Source organism: Panthera uncia, chromosome X, assembly GCF_023721935.1.
Source record: "Panthera uncia isolate 11264 chromosome X, Puncia_PCG_1.0, whole genome shotgun sequence".
NCBI classification, from domain to species: Eukaryota; Metazoa; Chordata; class Mammalia; order Carnivora; family Felidae; genus Panthera; species Panthera uncia.
The window spans coordinates 17434384-17458242 of record NC_064817.1 but is presented as its reverse complement, the minus strand read 5'-3'; the positions used below and the strand labels follow the sequence as shown (position 1 = coordinate 17458242).

Below are 23859 nucleotides of genomic sequence, written 5' to 3'. Positions count from 1 at the left end.
AAATTGGCATCATTAGATTATGTCCTTGGAGAATGACTTCAGAAGGCCTCCAAAAGATTCACAGCGAGAACTGTACTTAAATTTCCCAGGAAGAAAGGCCCAGAACCAAGAGATCACTTCTGGGTTATGTTTCTTAGCTAAGACACTCCTCTTAGATAAACCAAACATGGAAAGACAGAAAGTGTAGCTCCGGAAATTGAGAGGAGCACAAGGTAGCTATATTTTAACAGGGAAGGGAGAGGCCACGGGAACCAAAACCCTAGATGATTCAGGAAGGGTTGGTGGGAGCACAGGAAGAATTGCCCAGAAGGAGAACCAGGCCTTCCGGTCAGCATCCAGGAAAGGATGGTGGAGACACCACAGACATGGAAGAAAAAGGTCCTTTCTATAACAATGTTGCCTTGTGCCAGTCGGCTCCTTGCATCTGCCTGTCACTGTGCAGATGTGGATATGATTATCATTTGCTACTAATTCATAAATTTCAGAGTTTTCATGTGGCTTTCCAATAATGCTCAAAGGTAAAGGAGAAAGGAGTGCCAATTACAAATGATGAAAACCTACAAGGGGCAATAATTTCTTTAGTTTATGCATATTCTGCTCTTGTGCTTAAATCTCATCAGGATACACAGCATATTCTATATTTTGCATTATTAGGAAAGCATAGCCTTTTTAAAAAAATCTAAAGATATGCCAGCATAGAGAAAAACACAGCTTAAGCATTGCATAATCCTTGAAATCGTATAAAGGAATCAGGCAGCCAAGCTCCGGAGTCCTAACTGGCTGAATCCTAACTTGGCAGCATGTATAATCATCTTCGGAGCAGAGCTCACACCTCCAGGGAGAGCATCTCAAGATGGTGAATAAAGAAGTGACAGAGGGGAGAGGCTATGAAGCAATTCCTGTAACTATCATGGCAGCTACAGCAATCCTGATCTAAATGCAAAGATAATTTCAGTGAAATTACAAGGTCTTTTTTTTTCATGCTATTCCATCACCAATGGGAACAATTATTTATTTATGGCAAGCTATCACAGCAAGGCATGGGGGGAATTTTTCAATCAGCACTCACACTGCTTTGGATAATCTTCAATCTATGGTGATGCCACTATGCAAAGATAATAGCAACAATTAACATCTGTATCATCAACATTATCATAAAAGCAGCTGCTTATACAATGAATCAGTACTTACCATTATTATCAAATCCATGTGTAAATTCATGTCCAACAATTACTCCTATAGCTCCATAACTCAGAGATCTATGGTATAAATATATAATTTGGAGAAAATTAGAAGCATGAACCTCAGAGCATAATCGTTTGATTTTTCTTAATGAAAAGCCAAGATAATCTGTTTTCTAGTAACTGCAACTTATAACCACACCCTCAAAATTGTAAAAAAAAAAGAAAAAATCTAAACATACCCTTCTCATTGAAATGGACAAAGAAAATCAATTGTAATACTGCCACAATGACCATGTATGAAATTAGGGATGCAAAAGAGATGGCTTCTAAAGTCCCTTCTAGCCCTAAGGTTTCTATGATTCTGTATCGGCTCTAGCCACTTTATATTTATAAACATCCAAAGCAGCAGCAGGGTTTGAGAAGACCCTGTCTGTAAACATACCATTTATTTTTTATCTGAGAACTGTTGAAAAATCACTATAGACTTAGAAGTTAAATTGTTTCCCAAATGCAATCATAAAAAAGGAACAGAGCAGAGATTGAAAGAGATCACTGCTTTCAAAGGTAGTCACATTCCCTTGCTTCTGTGAAAGACAAGCTTATGAGTGAATGACAAAGATCATGAAGACTTAACCAGATTTGGAAATTGCAGAATCATAAGCCAACAGTGGTTGTTTCGTGGTGCTGTTAGGTAGCAGTAGAGAACTGAAACAATATATTAATGATATATGAAGAAATCCATAAGGAGGCCTCTGGATGTTTGTGTGTGTGTGTGTGTGTGTGTGTGTGTACACACACGCGCGCCCTCCCCTCCCTCCAGGATTCTGGGTCAATAGGTCTGTCATAAGACTCAAGAATTTGCATTTCTAACAAGTTCTAAGGAGAGGCTGAGGTGCGTGCGCACATGCGTGCGTGTGTGTGTGTGTGTGTGTGTGTGTCTGTCTGTCTGTCTGTGTGTGTCTGGGACCTCTCTCAACTCTAAGTTCCATGAAGGCCAAACCCTTACCAGTTTGATCCACTACTCAATTCTCTGTACCTAGTATACAGTAAAAAAGTAACAATCATTTAATCGGTTAATTAACTTTACCATTTCATGCAAGTGATAGGTCTGCATGTAATTTAGTTTATTTAACACGTGGATGAGGATTAAAGACAACTTAAAATCCTTGTTATGAGGATTCTTTCTGAGATTTGCAATTATGCTGGAAATATTTTGCACTTGCCTCCTGACATGCAACATCAAAGTTACCCAGCAAATGGAAAGGATCCGTAAGTGGAAAGAATGAGAATATTTGAAGCAACATGTTATTACAGGACATAATGATCCTTAACATGTTAATTGTTTGTCTCAACTATAACCAAATAAGTGCTGTAAGATTTCATTTTTCCCCTTGGTGGCAATTCTTTCCTTTGTTATTTCTTTCCTGCAAGGTAATTTGCATTTGAACAAAAACGCTTCCTACTGTTTTTACATCATTGCAAACCTTCATTAAAGAAGTTAGAGTAAAATTATGCATTTCAATCATGGAGCTATCATGGCAGTGTGGGACAAACTTGTAATTTTACATTGTGCTAGTTTCTGCAGCAGTAGCTGTCACTATGCAGCCTGCGACATTTCGTTTTTTCATACCTCTCAGCCCTGACAACAGGACTCAGTCCTCTACCACCCTTGGTCAATGCTGTTGACCGGAGGAATTTCAGGGATGAACAATGGAAGCTTACAGGAACTGCTCTACAATAAATGTCCCTTAAGAAGGGCTGCTCCAAAGAGCTTCCTCTTTGCAAAGGGTAATAGAGAACTCAGAAAATGACCGAATTATTCCAAGTTCCAATACTCAGTCACATAATCATGATCCTTTGGACAGGAGACAAGAAAAGGTAATTCTCTATGACTGAGCCTTACAATGATCATATTTCATAATGCTCAGTTCACATCTTCCATTTTATCAACGGCCATAATTATCAACGGCCATATGACATAATTAGCATGTCATAAAAATAAATAAGTAAACTCGCATGCTTTTTGAAATGTGACTGGCTGGCCAGAAACAAGAAGACTGCTGCAGAGAAAACTCCAGCCTTCCAAATGTGAAATGGCAAAGATGACAATTTTTGCACCTACTCAGTTGCTCTTCTGTTCTTACTGCCCCATGGGTTTAACACATGCACTGGATTTTGCTGTCAAGAAGAGGACAGCCAGACTTCTGTCTGGAGCAACCATGATCTCATGCTGTCAACAAGGAAGGGCCACTTTGCCTGAATCAGAGGCAAGGGCCTACCTAGTCCACAGTCCCATTCCAAAAGTCACAGGACTTCTCCTTGGGCATTTCCAATAAGCAGGGGCTCATGAGGGGGACCGTTCCCTCAGGAGGTTCTAAATAACACAGCTCTCCTTAACACTGAACTGGAATCTTTCCTACAGCTGCTATCTATTGGTCTAGTAGAGTCTCTAGCTGAATACCCTCTGACCCCCTGAGTACAGCAAGTTGTCTACCACCTTCACTCTCCTTCAGTAATGTAAAGACACTTACAAGGTTCCCCCTCCAGTGTCCTCAAGTTCTTTCAATTGCTTTTCTTTAGTCAGGGATTCTAGACCAGCATTTCCCAAAACATAGGGAAAGGGGGAGTTTAGGAACCGCTGGATTAAACACATTTCAATAGGTTTCCTTCTTGCGGAACTTCTTGGAAATTTTTATGCTGCTGAGTATTGTAATTTTCCAAAACAAAAGGGAGGATGACCGACCTCTATTACTGCATTGTGGAACACACACTTTGGGATGTTGTCTTGGGCTACTGACAGTCCTGATTCATTCCTCTAAAAACACTTTAGCTTGTTGATATCCCCATAATTAGAGCCAACATTCAGGCAAGGACTAAGCTGACCAGTGTGAACACAAAGGATGCCCACTGGCTGAATCTGGAGGCTATCCATCCAAAACAGATGTATGGAAAGCCATCTCAGTGGACTGCGATTCCCATGTCTCCAGCATCTCGATCTTTCCAATGCCAAATACCCAAAAGACGCTTAATAATTACTCACGGAGCAGATATAGTAATACAGGGTGGAAGGCTTCAGTGAGGACATAGATTCTTTAGGATAAAAAATACAAATCTCTCTCCCACCCAAATACCAAATATGGCTCAGCGTAAGGTTGAGCTAACAAACACTAACATTATTTCCCAGGTTCCTATGAGTTTCACTTTTATATCAGAAAACCATGCTCACAGACCCAATAAACAAATTCACTTAATCAGTAACTTCAAAACCTAACCAGACGATTTCCAAGTCTCCAGATATCTAACAATAATAAGAGAAGTGCACTCAAATTGCTAATGATAAGCAGAATCAAAGAATTTGAGCACATTTTTAGTTTGAAGGGAATTTAGACAATATTTAGCCTAGATATTTATTTTTATAGAAATATCTGCAAATTTTTAATCTTAATAATAGGGAAAATTGATTCCAATAAAAACTATGCAGCTGAGGCCTGGGATGATATTAATGGATTTGGCTAATACAAACCAAGAATTTTCATTTATCCTAACGCAGTGCTTCCCTACAGTAGTCTTTATTGATGCCTGCTCCTGTCCCCTCACCACTCGCCAGTGTTGAGCACACAATCCAAAAGCTTCCAACTGCCAACACCTGAAACTACTTGCCTGAGGACTTTTTCTGGCTACTAGGGCCCTCTGGGCCTAGACTGGGCAATGCCAGAGAGTTATTACAGCTGGTGGCAGCCCTCAAATCAGTGAGGGAAGGGGAGTTGATAAATTCCCCAGCTCCCTTGCCCCTGCAGTGGGATTACACTGAAGCAAGTTCTACAGGTCCTTGCCAGGGCTGAGCCCCAGCTGGTCACAGTGGTAACTGGCTTTGTAACACATGTGTGGTAGGTAGAACAATGGCCCCCAAAAGAAGTCCACAGGCTAACCCCCAGAAGTCATGAATACGTTATTATGTAGCAAAGGGGAATTAAGGTTGCTAATCAGCTGAGTTAAAAATACGTAGAGTGTCCTAGATTATCTGGGAGCAGCCAGTATAATCACAAGCGTCCTTCAAAGTAGAGGAGAAGGCAGAAGAGGAGAGTCAAAAGGAGATGTGAATATGAATCAATGGTCACAGAAATGCAACTCTGCTAGTTTGGAAGACAGAAGAAAGGGCCATGAGCCAAGGAATGTGGGCTGACTCTAAAAGCTAGAAAAGGCAAGAAAAAAGATTCTTCCCTAGAGCTTCCAGAAAGGAATACAGCCCTGCCAACACCTGTTGTTTAGCCCAGTGGGACCGGGGTTGGACTTCTGACCTACAGAACTATAAGCCAGTAAGTTTGGGAAAAATATGGCAGCCACAGTAAACTCCTAACATTCATTATTGGCTTCCTTCCCACCCTGTCTCACTTCTCCACTCCTCCGCCACTGTTTCCTGGTGTCACCTCCCATAACAACTCCTTGAACTCAAATCCTTGTCACAGGATCTGCTTTTGAGGAAGCACAAATCAAAACACTGCTACCATATTTCTCTTATTTTTATATGTATGTGATCCCCTATGTTTTTAACCTACAAATAATATTTAAATTGTCATTTATCCAAACCAAGACAGAAGACACTAAGTGTCTACAATCAAGACTAAATTTTCTGTGTATTAAACCACCAGAGCAAAGAAAGGCACATAATAAAAGTGGTAATATTACCAACAATGAGTATTATCAGACTTCTCACTATATGTAAATTGTGAATTACCATCTGTTGATATTAATGACCTTCAATATCTCTAACTTCAGAGAGTATCAGTTTTTGGCCTATTGCATAACTACCAAGGTTTTATTTTTAAAGACAAATTTGATAATCTTTACTTGTTCAAAAACTTCAATATTTTCTATTGCTCATTAATGACGGCTCCTTACCTGGCACTTAGAGCTCTCCAATATAAAACATCAACCTTCTTTTGTAGATGCCCTTTCCACTATTTCCCTTTGTATACTAATTGGACCAACCGAACAAAATCTTTGCTTTCTATAGGTACTTTTCTTTTCTCACATTATTTCTTCCATTTCTTCCATGGTTTTAGACCCATCACCATCAACTCAAATCCCAACAATCCTTTGAGGTCCACATATTTGTCCTATAAGTCAATGAATAAGTGAATAAATACACAAAGATTAAGGTCCCCTGTGTGGACTCTGCCTTTCCTGTCCAGTCACACACCCTGGTAAAAAGAATCAGGAAACAAATTTCTAAAATGAGGAAAGTACGACTGACCCACACCAGGTTTCATGCTCTCCTATTGCTGAACAACCACTGGCATTGGTTTTTGTTTTTGTGACTTTATATTCTACTCTCATTCAAAGCAGCATGTTCCTCCTTACTTGTCAATAACTGGTTTCTTCATTAATTTACCTACCGAGGATATTCCGTTCCCCAAAAAAAAGGCTTCTGCAGCTCTCCTGCTGGAAATCCTGGGAGAAAAACAGACAAAATTTTAAGAGATATAGAAATTGATTTGACGATAAGTACTTGGTTCAAGCTTCAGCCTGGAAGTCTCAAAGGCCCATCTAAAAGGTACTCCTCATGAAGCTGGGAGCACTCAAGAGATTCACTGTTTCTAAAATGATATGAATTCAACAAAGTTTGAAACAAGTGCATCACAATAGTTTCAAGGAAACCTCTTTGCATGAATACGCTATTGGCATTGTCCACCCTGTCGTGAACTGGGTTCCTCCATAGCATGTGCAGGAGGCTTCTGGCAGTCCAGCAGCTTCCCCTGATATAGGAAGGGCCAGCTACATGGACACTCAACCTGTAGGCCCCATTTGCACACAGCATTCTTGAGGATTCCCAGGAGTACGGAACTCCAGTAGACCCACAATGTGGGGGGATTCCGTGAGACTCAAAGTGAGTACAAGGTAAGCATAATACATCCAGGATTGAGTAGATGGGAGCTCTGACAGCCCCAAGAGGGCTCTTTCTATTGGAACCAGGATTTGCTTTGATCACTAAAAAAAGGCAGCAGCACTCTAAGAAACATGAATGACCAGGGAACTCCATCAGATCCTTTCTTACTTTTGTTACTTCCCTGTATTAACCAATCACATACACTGAAAATGACATACAAGGAAAGGGAAAGACAGGGCGACCCATAGTGTCTTTTCCTTTTTTAGTCCTTCCTTGCTCATGAGTAAACTGAAGGTGGAGAGTGTTAGGAGAATCCATGTGTATTAAGAAATGACATAAAAACAGGTGGGATCAGTTTTGTGCAGCATTTCCATTGTTATGGCAAGAACAGAATACCTATGCATGTATAAGCTACAAAATAGAAACTGCGTAATTTTAGTGATCCCACATCCAAGTTAAAAGCTCTTATATTTTCATTTAAAACGGGCATTGCACAATATAAAGGTGAATAGTAAAAATATGCTGATGACTTAAAACATTTATTTTCCTTACAACTTACAATGGCATTGAATAGCAAATAAACCAGGGCAAGTCTAGAGAAAAAGAAGCCACAGAATGCAGGATAAAGCTTCATACTTGAGCACCCTTAATGGTACTCTTTCCAGCTTTCTGAACAGGGGCCCCCATATTTTCATTTTGCAGTGGGTCGTACAAGCCACGCATCTGGCTTTGTGCCGATGAGTGTGAGAAATGCCTTGCTTTGTGATTCCAACTCTCCACTAAATTTATCACCCTGGGCTGATCCTGTGAGCTGCACTTCTAAGTCGTAACTATCAGAAATGCAAAGAACAGTAACAAAAGACACACACACACACACACACACACACACACACACACACACACGGAGGAAGGGAGAGAGGGGGGGAGAGGGAGAGAGGGAGAGAGGGAGAGAGGGAGAGAGGGAGAGGGAGAGCGCTCTGCCTTCTGCAATGTCCTTGGCTGTTGCAGAGCCACTGCTTTCACCTCCCTTTGAGACCGAAAGCTCTTTTATGAGTTAAAATGTTTTCAGGGCACCTGGGTGGCTCAGCCGGTTAAGCATTTATTTGAGTCTTGATTTCTGATCAGGTCATAAGCTCATGGTTCATGGGATTGAGCCCCGTGTCAAACTCTGCGCTGACAGTACGGAGCCTGCTTGGGATTCTCTTTGTCTCTCCCTCTCTTTCTGCCCCTCTCCCACACATGCTCTCTCTCAAACAAACATTAAAAAATAAATAAATACAATGTTTTCTCTTCACTCTCTCCCTCTCAACATTCTGTCTACCTCCCCATCATGAAAGGACACTACAAAAAGTGAGGGCAAGAAAACAAGTTCTTAATTCAGAAGTGAAATGTTAACCTCATTATAATTGTTATTATAAATGTTAACTATTCTATTTTCTTAATATCAGTTTGAGATTTCAAGGTCCAAAAACCTCACTGCCAAACAGAGATGGATCCAGCTAGCAGTTCTTCCTCTTCCTGCAGCTTTCATATAAAGGAAAATGCATCTGACTTTGAAGGGGTGACATCATATTAATCTTCCTAATTTTTACATTTCCTTAAATTTCTTTTTGCATCTTTACATGAATATCCCATCCTCTTTTCTGGTGATTACTTTCAGTAAGTCATTCTGAGTTGGAGAGATATATATGCAAATATATATTACATATATATGCAAATCACAGTGTTTATTTGAAAGTCTCATCTCCCACTATAAATCATCAAAAAGCAATGATGGGGTGCCTGGGTGGCTCAGTCAGTTGAGCATCCGACTTCGCCTCAGGTCATGATCTCACAGCTCGTGAGTTCGAGCCCTGCGTCAGGCTCTGTGCTGACAGCTCAGAGCCTGGAGCCTGCTTGGATTCTGTGTCTTCCTCCCTGCCCCAGCTCCTTCTGGCCCTCCCCTGCTCACGCTTTCTCTCTCTTGCTCTTTCTCTCAAAAATAAATAAACATTCCAAAAAAATTTTTTAAAGCAATGATATCTCCTAATAGGAACAATGATCATAAACCAATGTGATCTAATTAGGAAACCATTATGACTTTCCTGCCTGGTACTGTGCCCAGCTGGAAGCATTTCTGTCCACTGCCAACCTCTTCACAGGAAGACATCTGACATGTGACACCTGCGTGTGCCTCCATTTCTGCGGCTTTTGCTGCGAGGGACCCCAGACCAGCAGGCCACGGCCATGAAGCTCCTCTGAGCAGATGTCCGCTCGGCTTGTTGGGGCCAGGGGACCCTATGCTGACCAACAGGAGAATCTAATGCCCTCAGGGCTGCTTCACTGAAGTGAACGGATTAACAGTGGAAGCTACAGTTTTGGAGGTGTCGACTGGCTCCAGTGAAAGATCAAAGCCGCACAGAGTGGACTCGTATCTTATCTCACGAGGTGGGAGGTTGTAGTTAGCAAAGGTAAAAGTAAAAAATAATTAAACAGAAAGAAAATGTGTTTCTCTTCTCTCCCTTTTTAATAGGCTTTTGTTTTTTGTTTCTTCTGCAAATCCATTTTATTTCCTTTTTTCCCCATCTCAGCACCACTTCACTACCTGTTTTACACTTTCAAAGCTCCTTTTTTCTATCAGTATATTTACGGGAGGCACTTCTCATAATGTCCATGTGTGTGTATGTACATATACATATGCCTACACACGTATCATGTCCAGACACATTATGCATACATACAAACATATATAGATATACCTATGAGAGGAGAGAGAGAGGGAGAAGAAGGAAAAAGACGTATAACTAGCAGATCGGCAAAAACCAAAAAGTGTGATAACAGGTAATCCTGGCCAGGGTGTGGGATGCATGTTGGTGTGAGAGCCAACTGTTGCAAGCATTTTGATGAGCAGTTTAGTCATCTCCTAAGGCTGTAAATGCCATTTTCAAAAATATGAGTGACTACATGCTGACACTGGAAAAAGTATCTAAAAGATATTATTAAGTGAAAGAAATAGTAAGTGGAAAACCAGCATTCGGTTGTGTATGTGGCCCTTCTATGTGAAAGATATACATATATTTATATATAGTTCTGCTATAACACACTGAAAAGGCAAATTTGATCCAAGGTCATTGATATATTGGGACAAAACACTGGGGCGTAACTCCAATTTCACGTTTGCTTATGCGCAATTTCGTGCTCAAGAAATGCTAAGTGAAAGCAGAAAAACTCATCAAATGAACCAAACCACACAGGAATACACAAAATGCACACATCTCAACCTGGACCAGTTACCGCGGTTCACCACGTGTGTTAGAAGCCACAGCCACCCACACCTGGTGTTAAAATTTCCCTTCCAACTTCACATCACCCTCCTTCACACACTGCGAAGCCCTCCAGCACCTGCTTCCACAAGCAAACTTCAGGTCTTTTCAGGGGAAAATGCCGTATGTGCTGTAGTTTTATGTATTTGCTCAACATGTTTAAGACTGTGCTATCCTTTTTTTCTTCCAAATTTTTATTTGAATTCTAGTCTGTGCTATCATTTTTATTAGGATCCTGGCTTTTGTTTTCATGTGTCACCGATAATGTTTTATTTTTATTTTGTAATTTAATTTTTAGACAGAATGCGTGCGAGCGGGTGAGAGAGGAAGAGGGAGAGAGAATCTTCAGCAAACTGCATGCTCAGCGCAGAGCCCAACGTGAGGCTCGATCCCATAATCCTGGGATCATGAGCTGAGCAGAAATCCAGAGTTGGACGCTCAACTGACTGAGCCACCCAGGTGACCCACCGACAACGTTTTTGATTGTTGTGTCCCTAACCCCACTTCTCCCATAAGCCTGTGGCTTTTATTGCACAATCTTGCATAACACAGCAATGCTTAGGAACACACAGGTCACATTATAGAACTAATGTATATGTACATGTATGCATCTAATGTCTATATGGACACATATACATTCCTGCCAGTGGTTCTCAAGTTTCATCATGCATCAGGATCACCTAGATAAAATAGGTGGCTTATTGAAAGAGATGGCTGGGCCCCACCCTCAGAGTTTCAGAGTTAGTAGGCCCGGAGAAGAGGCTAAGAATTTGCATCTTTACCAAGTTCTCCTGTGATGCTGAAGCTGCTGGTCTGGGAGGCACACTTTAACAACCATTGCCCAAGCACTGGCTCATGTGCACTTTGGGGTCATGGCTAAATATGTTCACTGCTGCGTTGCTGTAACTGAGAAAAGTGTGCAACAAGCTAAATGTCCAACAGGAGAAAAACGGCTTCAATATGGCATAACCATATTATGGAATGCTTTGAAGCAAATGAAAATCAAGAGGTAGGTCTTAGTATTCTAGCATGGAAAAATCTCCAAGACATGTTGTTGGAAGAAAGCAAGGCACAGATACAAATAAATAAATAAATATTATTTCAATTTTTTAAATAAGTGCCATATTAAAATGCACAGAAAAGGTCTATGAAATATGTACCAAAGTGATCATAGTGGCTGCTTCTTGACGGTAACTAGGACTTGGGGTGGTGCGTGGTTAAGGGAGTTTTGGACATGAACGTAATGTTTTAAATATTAACTAGTCAAAGGTAATCAACTCGTGTAATGAAAATTAACTTTTAGAAATAAACGTGTGCGTATTATAGAAAATTCTTCTAAAGGTTAGACAAAATCTATTTACAGTTAACTAAGCTTATGCAGTAGTAATTTGGCTCTTGCATTTGTCAACACCAGCAAATTTTATTCCTGTTTCAAGCAAAAATACAAATTGTGGTTATGTAATTCAAAAGACTAAAATTCTGACAAAACTTCGCACTCTCTTTGAAAATCAATTGATCATAAATGTAAAGGTTATTTCTGGACTCTCAGTTCTATTCCTATTTTATTCTTTTTGGGACTATTATAGATTGAATTGATTTCTTAACATCATTTCTGGCTTACTCATTGATACTGTATAGAAATATAATAGGTTTTTGTATGAAGATCTTGTATCTTACCGAATTACTGAACACATTTAATAGTCCTAATTTTTTAATGTATTCCTTTGGATTTCTATTCATAAGATCTTATCATCGGCACATAGAGATCATGTAATTCCTTTCTTGCAAGTATAGATAACTTTTATTTCATTTTCTTGCTCACTGTAGCCTTTTAAAAACAAAATTGTTCTCAAAATATAAAAAAATAAACTCTGACAAAAGAAAATATTCCTATGTATATGTTGTAATCACCTCATTATTTGCTAGAAAAAAAATTCTCTTTTTCAAATCTGTACCTAGGAAAACCACTAAATCCTGCTTTTGGTTTCTTACTTGGGTCAAACCTTTCTTTTTTGCTCGAGTGTCTCATAACTCTCACATCAGAAAATACTGACTAACCTCGAGTGCTTCTGTTTAGAACTGCACTGCCAAAGAACTCATCACTTTCAGTGGGCAATTAACCCCAGCAGGAGCAACTAATTGACCTTTAAAGTCATAAAGTTATATTTTAACTGTAGTTATAGCTTTCCAAGAAAACTTAAATGCCTCGACATGTTTGGGTTTTGATGTCCATTTTATTACTGGAAAACTGCACTAATTAGGTTCTTTAGAAGAGACAAATAAAGAGAAGAAAACAAAAGAAGCCCATTATCTTCATAGCTCAGACCCAAGAAAACAAATACATACTTAGAGATAGCAAATTCACACTGTATGAAGAGATATGAACAAAATTAATAATCTCCCTTTCTTCCCACTTCTCTCTCCCCATCCTAGAACTTTCTTTCCACTACTATCTACATAGCTTGCTTCAGATATTTACTCAAATGTCACTTTCTCATCAAGGACTTCCCTAGTGCTTTTTAAAGGAGAGAGGTGTTATCCTATCCCCTTTCTTGCTTTACCTCTCACCGTAATATCATCAGCTGTGATACTCTACATTTTACTTACTCTGCATAAATTATGGTGTTTTTCCCGAACTACAATGCACGCTCCGTAACAAAAGAGATTTTTATTTCCACTATTCTTTCACTCCAAAGCCAGAACAACACCTGCCATGTGATAAGCTCTCAGTAACTATCTGTTGAGTGAATGGAATCCACACCTTGTGGAACGTGAAGGTCTAACTGGAGTTAATTAAGCATTACCCATGATTATGAGTATATAGTGTGAGCCAAAGTCTAAAACATTACATGCTAACTATTAGTACCACCAGTGTGCTACTTCTTGAAGTTTCCATACTCAATACCAGAGCAAAGGCATGTTCCATTATTCAAGTTCTGTTTTTCATTTTCCTTCTGGATTAATGACTTTGCTGGTTCCTTCCTCTTGCATTTATGGCAGAAATAGCATAGTTGGTCAGCACTTTTTTTCCCCCAACAAACTCTCAACCAGAATGCAGATTTTAACAAGATGAAAAGCCCTGCCCAGCTCCCTGCAAGTTCCATCACCCCTGTGTACTCTTAGCCCTCCCTACTGCCAAGGAATAAAGGAAAACATTCTCCCTTTTTATGGCTGTGGCATGTGCTGAAAAGAGAAATCAGACAAAACACTGGTTTAGATCAGAGTCCTTCAGTCCTGACAATACTGAATGAATACATTCTCTTTTCCCTATATTATCTGCATGCTTTTATGTAATTGCCATGTTAAGTTCCATGTTCATAAAAGCATATGATTCAAGACAGTAACCATATAGCCAATATTTTGAAAGCATTACTTTCCAAAGTTTTCTGTTATGTGTAAGTTTGGGGGATTTTTTCTATATCAACACTTACAAATGATGATTATTTTAAGACAACTGTCATCAGACTCACATCTTTTCCCATTGTTTCCATGTTTGGTCAGATTTAACAAAATAGGAGGCCTCCAACTTTCTCTTGCCAGACTTCAAAGCTCAGATGGACTGCTTCTTCCTTTCCTCTATAGCAAACTTTTGTAAATACACAAATACAATGCAAAGCAACTCAAATTCAACTAAATTTGGGAGTTCATTCTTGAATTCAATCTCTCTTTTGACCCTTTTGAAGGATTAGCAAATTATTGGTGAATTTGTACAGCTAGGATCCCTCCAGCAGCCTCTGGGGCAGAAGTGGCACATCCAGGGCCAAATGATGAAGTTCAGTTGAGAAAAGGGTGACTCAGGGGGCTGAATCCTAAAGGAGAATCCCGTGCACTGGAGAACATGCAGGCCAAAGTACATACTGGCCGGTTTAACTCAATCCATTTCCATACTGGCTGTTGCTGGTTTCTCCAGCGATGTACTTGGATTTTCCATTGAGTGTGTCTGTGTCCGCTTTCTTTTCACTATGCGTGTCTGTGATATTTTTGCTAAGGGGCTGGCTACATCAATACAATGTATTTTATTATTAGTTTTGTGAAATAATAGGATGTTTAGTTTTGGCACGGATTTACTGATGTATTAACATGACTTTAGTCCATGCTATGACAGTTATTTTCAAAAGTCTTAAGTGTATGCTTATATTACTGAACTAATCCTCGTATTTCAAACTTAGTGCTGATCTATCTTAGCAACATTATACTTCTTGGTGAGATTCACTTGTAGTTACTTCTGCTCACTTGATTATTTTACTTATTCTATGCAAAATCTCCTAGTTCTACCACTAAATGAACATATCTTATAACCCTAATTTTAGAGGTGTTAATATATTTAAATACCATCATAAAAACTACCGGGTTATGATGATGCAATTTCTATACACAGTCATGGACCACTGACATTTACTAAGCACCTACAATGTTCAAAAACACAAAAGTAAGCTTTGAACATACAAATGTCCTCAAAAAACCTACTACCTAGTGAAGGAAAAGGGATATAACCAAAAAAAATTTCTATTTTGCGACATCTAAAAAGGCGAACTGATACCAAACCAAAGCTCTTTGAAAGTGTATTTTTAAATGAAAATATGTTCTAAATAAAATAAATTCAGGAAAGATGCATAGAAGTGTTTTGGGGAGAGGGGGTAACTATACACATGTGTACATTAATGAGTAAAAGATACAGCTTGTGAAATCACTTGAGGTTTGAGGTAGGAATGGTTTAGGAGAATGGCACTCAACATTTGGTCATGGTCCAGCAGCATCAGCATCACCTGGACAGGACGCTTGTTAGAGATACAAATTATTGGGCCTGACCCCAGACCTGTCGAATCAGGAACTCTGGGAGCGGGATCCAGAGTTTTCAGCAGGTCCCCCAGGTTATTCTGGTGCATGCTGGTTGATACATACTCGTTTAGGTCAGGATAAGGATTCACATCTGCAACTGTACATGAGAATCCCTTGGAGAGCTTGTAAAAAATAGACCCTTGCCAAAGCTCCACCCCACAGCCATCAAGCCACAGTCTCGGATGGAGCCCTGCACATGAGTATGTTTTTAAAAGCACCTCAGGTAATTCTAATATACCAAGAAATTCAGAACTCTCGACTTAGGAAAAAAAGCACTGCCTGTATTTAACTTAAATGATATATATCTATAAATAAGCCCTTCTGCCTCATTCTCCTCTCTTCACTGTTTCTCAGTACTGTGCATGTAACATACAACTAGATACTTTTCTCATAATTTTGCAGACTACACTTTCAAAAGTAAAACTTTACATGGCTAACAAATTGCCATTGCACAAAGGACAAAAATAGTTTTAATTGCAACTGCTTTGGAAATCTGGAATGAATGCCCACTCTAAGAGGGAATGAGTGCTCTATCTATCTTATTCAGGATTAGTTCTCATAATCAGATAAGCTGGACACCATTCTCCTAGAATCTAGGGGACCATCAGTTGGGACATGGAAATTACTGCAATTACAAAGCACTTCTGGTTATATTTTGTGCTGTAAAGGGATTTCATTGTCATCACTGCTAAGATTAATAGTGGCTTTTTTTTTCAATTTGGCATCTTGCAATAGTTTGGTGAATGCCAACCTTCCCCTTTCCAGAAAGTATCAAGTGCTAACAGCTGTGACTCATGTCAAGGGATTCAGCAAGATGCCTTAGCCATCTGCTGGCTTCCTACAGGTAACCTCCCGCCACCTTATCTATCAGCCTAGAACTGACAAGCAGAAAGCTTCTAAAATCTGTCCTCCATCTTGAAATTTCCTCTTCTGGTGCTTCTATTCTTTATCTGCCATAATTACCTTTAGGCTGCAACAAAGAGAACCTCCTCTCTTTTAGCAGGGTGACCAACCATCCCTATTTGCCCAGGTCTAAGGGAGCTCCTGGCATCTGGAACTTTCAGTGATAAAATTGGGACAGTCCCAGGCAAGCAGGACAAGTTAGTCCCCCTACCTTTACCCAACCAAATTGACCTCTTTTGCATTTGCTGCATTTCTTTATAGCTTAGTAGTTCTCAAACTGCAGCATCTAGCAGACATTTGATGGTTAAAATCTTAAAATATAAATTGCTAGTCCCACAACCCAGAGTTTGATTCCACAGGTCAAAGGTGGGACCAGTTGATGCTCATATATCACAAGTGATGCTGAGGCTGATGATCCAGGGACAACACTTTTGGAACCACCGCTATAGTTCAACGGGCAGAGAAAACACAAATCTCCTCCCACTATGAAGCTCACTATCTCATATTCTACTATTATTCCAACAGGTCATTTCACACACACAATTGCTGTCCTAGGTATTCAAAACTGACACTAAAGGCAGTGATGTTTAGCCCAGGCCTGGAAATAACAGCAGGTTCTCAGAAAATACTTGTCTGGGTTCACTGATCCATATCTGGGTTTAAGATAATAGTCTTAAGAATGAAAATATGACTGGGGCACCTGGGTGGCTAAGTCAGTGAGGCATCTGACTTCAGCTCAGGTCATGATCTCACAGTTTGTGGGTTCAATCCCCACATCCGGCTCTGTGCTGACAGCTTGGGGCCTGGAGCCTGCTTCAGATTCTGTGTCTCCCTCTCTCTGACCCTCCCCTACTTGTGCGTGCTCTCTTTCTTTCTCTCTTCTCTCTCTCTCTCAAAAATAAATAAACATTAAAGAAAAGAATTAACACATGACTAACATTTTCCCTTAGGTCAATTCGACCAAAAAAAAAAAAAGTTTCTTTCATCTCCTCCAACAGCATCTTGACAATGAATAACTCAGTAAAAGAAAACCATCTCATCTACTGTTAATGGAAATATAAATTGGTACCACTTTTCTCAAGAGAAGTCAGGTAAGCTATATTTAAAAACCCTTATACTGGACATACCATTTGACTCAGTAATTCCTCCACATCTAGGAATTTACCCTAGAGAAAAAAACTCAGATTTGCACAAAAACAGAGACCCAAAACTTATCAGAGTTTTTTTTTTTTTAAATAGAGAAACAGCCCATGTGTCTATTAGTAGAAAATTAACTAAAGAAATCAAAGCGTTTTTATTTGGTGGAATACTATGTATGATGACTTAAAATTACAAGGAGTAAATGGGAAAAAATCATGTTACAATGTTCAGTGAAGGAAAAGCAGTATTTGATGAGTACATATTTAGTTTCAATTTTGAAATGTGTAGATAAATGTAAGTTTGAGAGGTATTCAACAAAATCTTTAAAGGGTGAAACAAACTTTAAAACTTCTTAGCTTAAAAACATGCAAGAGAGGGCGCCTGGGTGGCTCAGTCGGTTAAGCAGCCGACTTCGGCTCAGGTCACGATCTCACGGTCCGTGAGTTCGAGCCCCGCGTCGGGCTCTGTGCTGACAGCTCAGAGCCTGGAGCCTGTTTCAGATTCTGTGTCTCCCTCTCTCTCTGCCCCTCCCCTATTCATGCTCTGTCTCTCTCTGTCTCAAAAATAAATAAATGTTAAAAAAATATAGTAAAAAAAAAAACATGCAAGAGAGACAAGAAAGGATCAGAGAAAATCTTCAGAAACAACCGCAAAACAATAAAATGGCAATAAATACATATCTATCAATAATTACTTTGAATGTAAATGGACTACATGCTCCAATTAAAGGACATAAGGTGATGGAATGGATAAAAAAGCAAGACCCACCTATGTGATACCTACAAAACTCATTTCAGACCTAAAGACACATGTGCATTGAAAATGAAGGGATGGAAAAGCTTTAATCATGCAAATGCAAGTGAAAAGAAAGCCAGGGTAGCAATACTTATATCAGACAGAATAGAGTTTAAAACAAAGACTGTAACAAGAGACAAAAAAAATAAAGGATACTATCTAATAATAAAGGGGACAATCCAATAAGAAGATGTAACTATTCTAAATATGCACCAAACGTAGGAGCACCCAAATACATAAAACAGTTACTAACAAACATAAAGGAACTAATCGATAATAATACAATAATAGTAGGGAACTTTAACACCCCACTTACAACAGTGGACAGATCATCTAAACAGAAAATCAACAAGGAAACGATGACTTTGAATGACATGCTGCACCAGATGGAATTAACAAATATGCTCAGAACATTTCATCCTGAAACAGCAGAATGCATACTCTTTTAAAGTGCACATGGTACATTCTCCAGAAGAGATCACATATTAGCCCACAAAACCAGCCTCACCAAATTCAAGAAGAACCAAGTCATACCATGCCTCTTTTCTGATCACAAATACATGGAGTTTAAACAATATGCTACTAAACAATGAATGAGTCAACCAGGCAAGCAAATAAGAAAATTTTAAAAATACATAGCAACAAATGAAAATGAAAACACAAAGGTCCAAAATCTTTGGGATGCAGCAAAAGAGGTTCTAAGAGGGAACTATGTAATAATACAGGCCGACCTCAAGAAGCAAGGAAAATCTCAAATAAATAACCTAACCTTACACCTAAAGTAACTCGAAAAACAACAAAAGACAAAACCTAAAACCAGCAGAAGGAGGGAAATAATATAGATCAGAGCAGAAATAAGTGACATAGAAACTAAAAAAAAAAAAAAAAAAAAAAAAAAAAAGAACAGATCAATGTAACCAGGAGCTGGTTCTTTGAAAAAAAAAATCAATAAAACTGATAAATGTCTAGCCACACTTATCAAGAAAGAGAAAGGACTCAAATAAATAAAATCACAAATGAGAGAGGAGAGATCATAACCAATACCACAGACATACAATCATGCGAGAATATTATGAAAAACTCTATGCCAACAAATTGGACAATCTAGAAAAAATGGATAAATTCTTACAAACATATAAACTACCAAAACCAAAACAGGAAGAAATATAAAATTTGGACAGACCAATAACCAGCAAACAAATTGAATCCGTAATAATAATAATAATAATAGTCTCCCAACAAACAAAAGCCCAAAACCAGATGGCTTCACAGGTGAGTTTTACCAAACATTTAAAGAAGAATTAATACCTATTCTTCCCTAACTATTCCAGAAATTACAAGTGGAAGGAAAACTTCCAAATTCATTCTATAAGGCCAGCATTATCCTGATACCAAAACCAGCTGATGAGCCAATATCCCTAAATCAAAGACCTAAATGTGAGACCTGAAACCATAAAAATCCTAGAGAACACAGGCAGTAACCTCTTTAACACTGGCCATAGTAACTTCTTTCTAGATCAGTCTCCTGAGGGAAGGAAAACAAAAGCAAAAATAAACTATTGGGACTACATCAAAATAAAAATCTTCTGCGCACAAAAGGAAACTAAAAGACAACCTACAGAATAGGAGAAGATATGTATAAGTGACATATCTAACAAAGGGTTAATATCCAGAATATATAAAGAACTTATACAACTCAACACCCAAAAAACAAACAATCCAATTAAAAATGGGCAGAAAGAATGTATAGACACTTCTCCAAAGAAGACATACACATGGCCAACAGACACATGAAAAGATGCTCAACATCACTCTTTATCAGGGAAATGCAAATCAAAACTACAATGAGATATTATCTTACACCTGTCAGAATGATTAAAATTAAAAGCACCAGAAATAATATGTGTTAGGGAAGATGTGGAGAAAAACAAACACTTTTACACTGTTGGTAGGAATGCAAACTGGTACAACCATTGCAGAAAACAGTATGGAATTTCCTCAAAAAGTTAAAAACAGAAGTACCTTACAATCCAGCAATCGCACTCCTGGGTATTTACCCAAAGAACACAAGAACACTAATTCAAAGGGATACATGCATCCTGGTGTTTATAGCAGCATTATTTATAATAGCCAAGATATGGAAGGAGCTCAAGTGTCTACTGAATGATGAAGAAGACACACACACACACACACACACACACACACACACACACAGGAATAGAATATTATTCAGCCATAAGAAGGAATAAAATCTTATCATTTGCAATGACATGGATAGAACTTGAGAGTATAATGCTTAGGGAAATAAATCAGAGAAAGACAAATACCATATGATTTCACTCATATTTGGAATTTAAAAAAACAAACAAGCAAAGGGAAAAAATAGCAGAAGAGAGAAGCAAAGCAATAAACATACTCTGAACTATAGAGAACAAACTGATGGTTTCTGGGGGCAGGGGTCGGTGGGGAGGGTGAAACAGGTGATGGGCATTAAGGAGGGCACTTGTTATGAGCACCAGGTGATGTATGGAGGTGTCAAATCACTATACTGCAAATCTGAAAGGAATAGAACACTGTATTTTAACTGGAATTAAAATTAAAACTTTAAAAAAAGAATACTTTTTGCTGGAAAAACTTTTTTTGGCTTAGCTAAAAATTCTCTAGATTTCCTACAATAAATATTAACTACTTTCGTAATAAGGGTGAAAGATTTACTGATTATTTCAAGGGAGGACCAGTGAGATTGTGACCATGTACATAAACGAGAGAGCTTTCTCCCTGACTCCCTGTCTCCCATCACCATGGCTTTCTGCCAGCTTCCTGATGCTCACTTCGCTCTGGCTCACATCCAGGTTACTCCCAGTGAGTGTCCCACTCACACCCCACCTCTTTAATCAGACTGACTGTGATAATCGTCCCATGTTTTCTGCTACCAGCCCTGCAGTGAAGCTGCACAGCCCTGTGTCTGGAAACAGCATTTGTCCTGCCCCATGAGTATGTTTTCAGAAGCTCCCTGCAGGTGCCAAATGTATGTCCCTCCAGGCATTGGTCCCCTGGGACTCACCACAGTAATGGGAAGGCCATGAGATGGCAGGGCTTCCCAGCTGAGGGCACCTCTGTCCTCCATGGCAGTGCCCAGAATGTCATTGTTAGTTGCCTCCTTGGCCTCAGAGTCTGGGTGCAGGGGGGATGGGGCAGAGACGGACTGTATTAGGAACTCCAGAGTCCTTGACTAGAGCAGGACAAGAGCGTCTTAAAGTAATTCTAACAGGTATCCCACAACCTTGCTAAGTGCATCATCTTGCAATTTTGCAACCTATTCTAAGTTTGTTTATGACAACTTCAGCTCATTTAACAAAACTTCTTAAATCCCTTAGTCCATCTTATGAAGTAAAACCTTTTGGACAGTACATCTAAATATTCTTTTTAAGGTAGCTTATGGCATCTCTCAAGTAACACCTGTTCCACTCTACCCAAATCCAAGGATGCGTGGAGATTATGGGCACAGCCAAAGGGCCTGCAGAGAGCAGCTCTGTTCCAGCTGCCAATCATAACCAGCTGGTCCATGCTTCAGCCCCTTGGGACGTAGCATCAGCAGGATCTGGGAACCATCCGACCTTCTGACCCCCAACTCCTATGGGTACCCACATCTTGTAGTGTCTTATTCCCATACCAAATGGAAACAATCTCCCCACCACGTGAGTGAGGGTATGACATAACGATGATATATACTCTAACACATATTATGCTCTTCACCTTTTCAGAGTGCACTCACGTGTATCATTTCACGTAATTCTCACTTTCTGATGCAGTAACGAATGGCATAGGATGAAGATTAAAAACATGAAAGCAGAGAAGCTGGGTTATACTCCCAACTCTGCAATATTCTAGTTGTGTGGTCTCGGGGAAGTTACTTAGCCTGTCTGACCCTCAATTTCCTCTTCTATAAAATGGACCCACAATACCAAGTGTATAGAGCTACCGTGAAGATTAGAAATATGTTCAAGTATCTGTCGCAATGCTTGGCATATTAACAGCTCTTGGTGAAGAAGGGCTGCAGAGAACAGTTATCTCCATTTTATGTGCTCCGTTTCAAGCCTCAGTGGAAAAGTTAGAAAATTGCCACCTGTATTACCACTGCACAGTTATTTGAAAGCAATCTTTCAGGATTTAAGTTATGCTCCCTACTCCCTCGGATCACTGCCACTGCCTAAATTAAGACTCCCCCCCATCCCGCTCTTGAACTGTCTGCCAAAATCCTAACTGGTCTAAGCGACCTCAGTCTTCTCCCTCTCCAAGGGATGCCTTGAGCTTTAAGACTAAGAAAGCAGAACTTAAATTTCTTGCCTCCCGAAGAGAACTGTCCTAGCTCCCTGTAGCCTGCTTGTCAATATGGCTTCCAAGGCCCTCATCTACTTGTTCCACATGCCATCTTCCATCATTCCTTCTCCTCCACACGCAGCCTGTTCCCCAGCACGTGTGCCCATCTCACCACTCTAGGGTTTTTACTTGCCAGCCTCTGCTATCTGTCACCTTTGTACCAGCAGCTTTCCTTCCTGCATGGCCCAACCTCCTTATTTGCCTAGAAAATGTCTTTTTCCTTTCGATGCTGACCCAAACATCACTGTCACCATGAAGCGCATCTCTGCTCCCCAGATTAGTTACCCTTCCTCCATGGCTCTCACGATGCATGGCAAACCTTTCTGTTGCACACTCATGATGTCATATAAATGACTGGTCACATTTCTGTCTCTCCCAACTCCTCAAAAGCAAGGATTCTTAATGGCTATGACTTATTGAATACCCACTGAAAACCAGTCTTTCATTTGCTGTATATATATTATCTCCTTTAGTCTTCATGACAACTCTATAGGAAAGTCACTACTATTACCTCTACTTTGAGATAATTAAACTGAGGCATAAAGATATTAGGTAACTTACTCAAGGTTCCAAGTTATTAGTGGCCCAGCCAGGATTCAAAATCAAAGCCCACTCTCTTCACTACTACAGTATACTATAGTATACAACCTAGCACCAAACTCAGTATCTATCAAGTTGTAACATCTCTGTTGGTTATCTCTTGCTCTGTAACAAAGTATTCCAAAACATAATGGCTCCAAACAGTAAACATTTACTATCTCACACTTTCTCTGACTCAAGAATTCAGAAACATCTTCTATGGGTGGTCTGTCTCAGGGTCTCTCACAAGGTTGCTCTCGAGATGCCAGCCTGGGCTGCTGTCATTAGAAAGCTTGGCTGGACTGAAGAATCTGCTTCCAAGATGGTGTGCTCATGTGGTACTGGTTATGGGCAGAAAGCCTCAGGCCCTTCACACGTGGACCTCTCCACCAGCTTCTTGAGTGCCCTCATGACATCCATGCTGACTTCCCCCCAGAGTGATCAATCCAAGAAAGCAAAGCAGAGGCCACAATGTCTTTTATGACCTAGCCTCAGAAGTTATACTCCATCATTTCCACAGTACCCATTAGCTACAGGGGTCAGCTTTATTCATTGTTGGAGGGGACCACACAGCGGCGTGAACATTGAGAAGTAATCAGAATCATTGGGGGATCCATAAATACTAAGTGACAAAGTGGAAAAAAGTATGAAGAATTACCATGAGTGTCAGAATCTCTTGTAGATAATGAGAAATTTGGATTAGGTAACCACTGCAGTGTCTGCCCTCTTACCTCCAAAACCATGAAAGACTATTCCCAAATTGTCCCCAAATAGAGTGTCAAATGGATTCAGGAATTTAATTTCATTAAATTCCACTAGAGGCCACAGGTGAGTGAGTATTTGCTAACGT

At 39.7% G+C, this 23859-nt stretch overlaps 1 protein-coding gene across 2 annotated transcripts in view; it reads right to left on the bottom strand.

The window, feature by feature from the left end:
* The window catches only part of PHEX (phosphate regulating endopeptidase X-linked), a 223282-nt gene that overhangs the window by 20385 nt on the left and 179038 nt on the right, over nucleotides 1–23859 (bottom strand). For both annotated transcript variants that reach the window (XM_049643584.1, XM_049643585.1), the window contains 2 exons: nucleotides 6581–6635; nucleotides 1192–1259 (listed from right to left, as the gene is read on the bottom strand). In XM_049643584.1, coding sequence (XP_049499541.1) covers nucleotides 1192–1259; nucleotides 6581–6635 — 123 coding nt within the window. The remainder of the gene's footprint in view (nucleotides 1–1191; nucleotides 1260–6580; nucleotides 6636–23859) is intronic.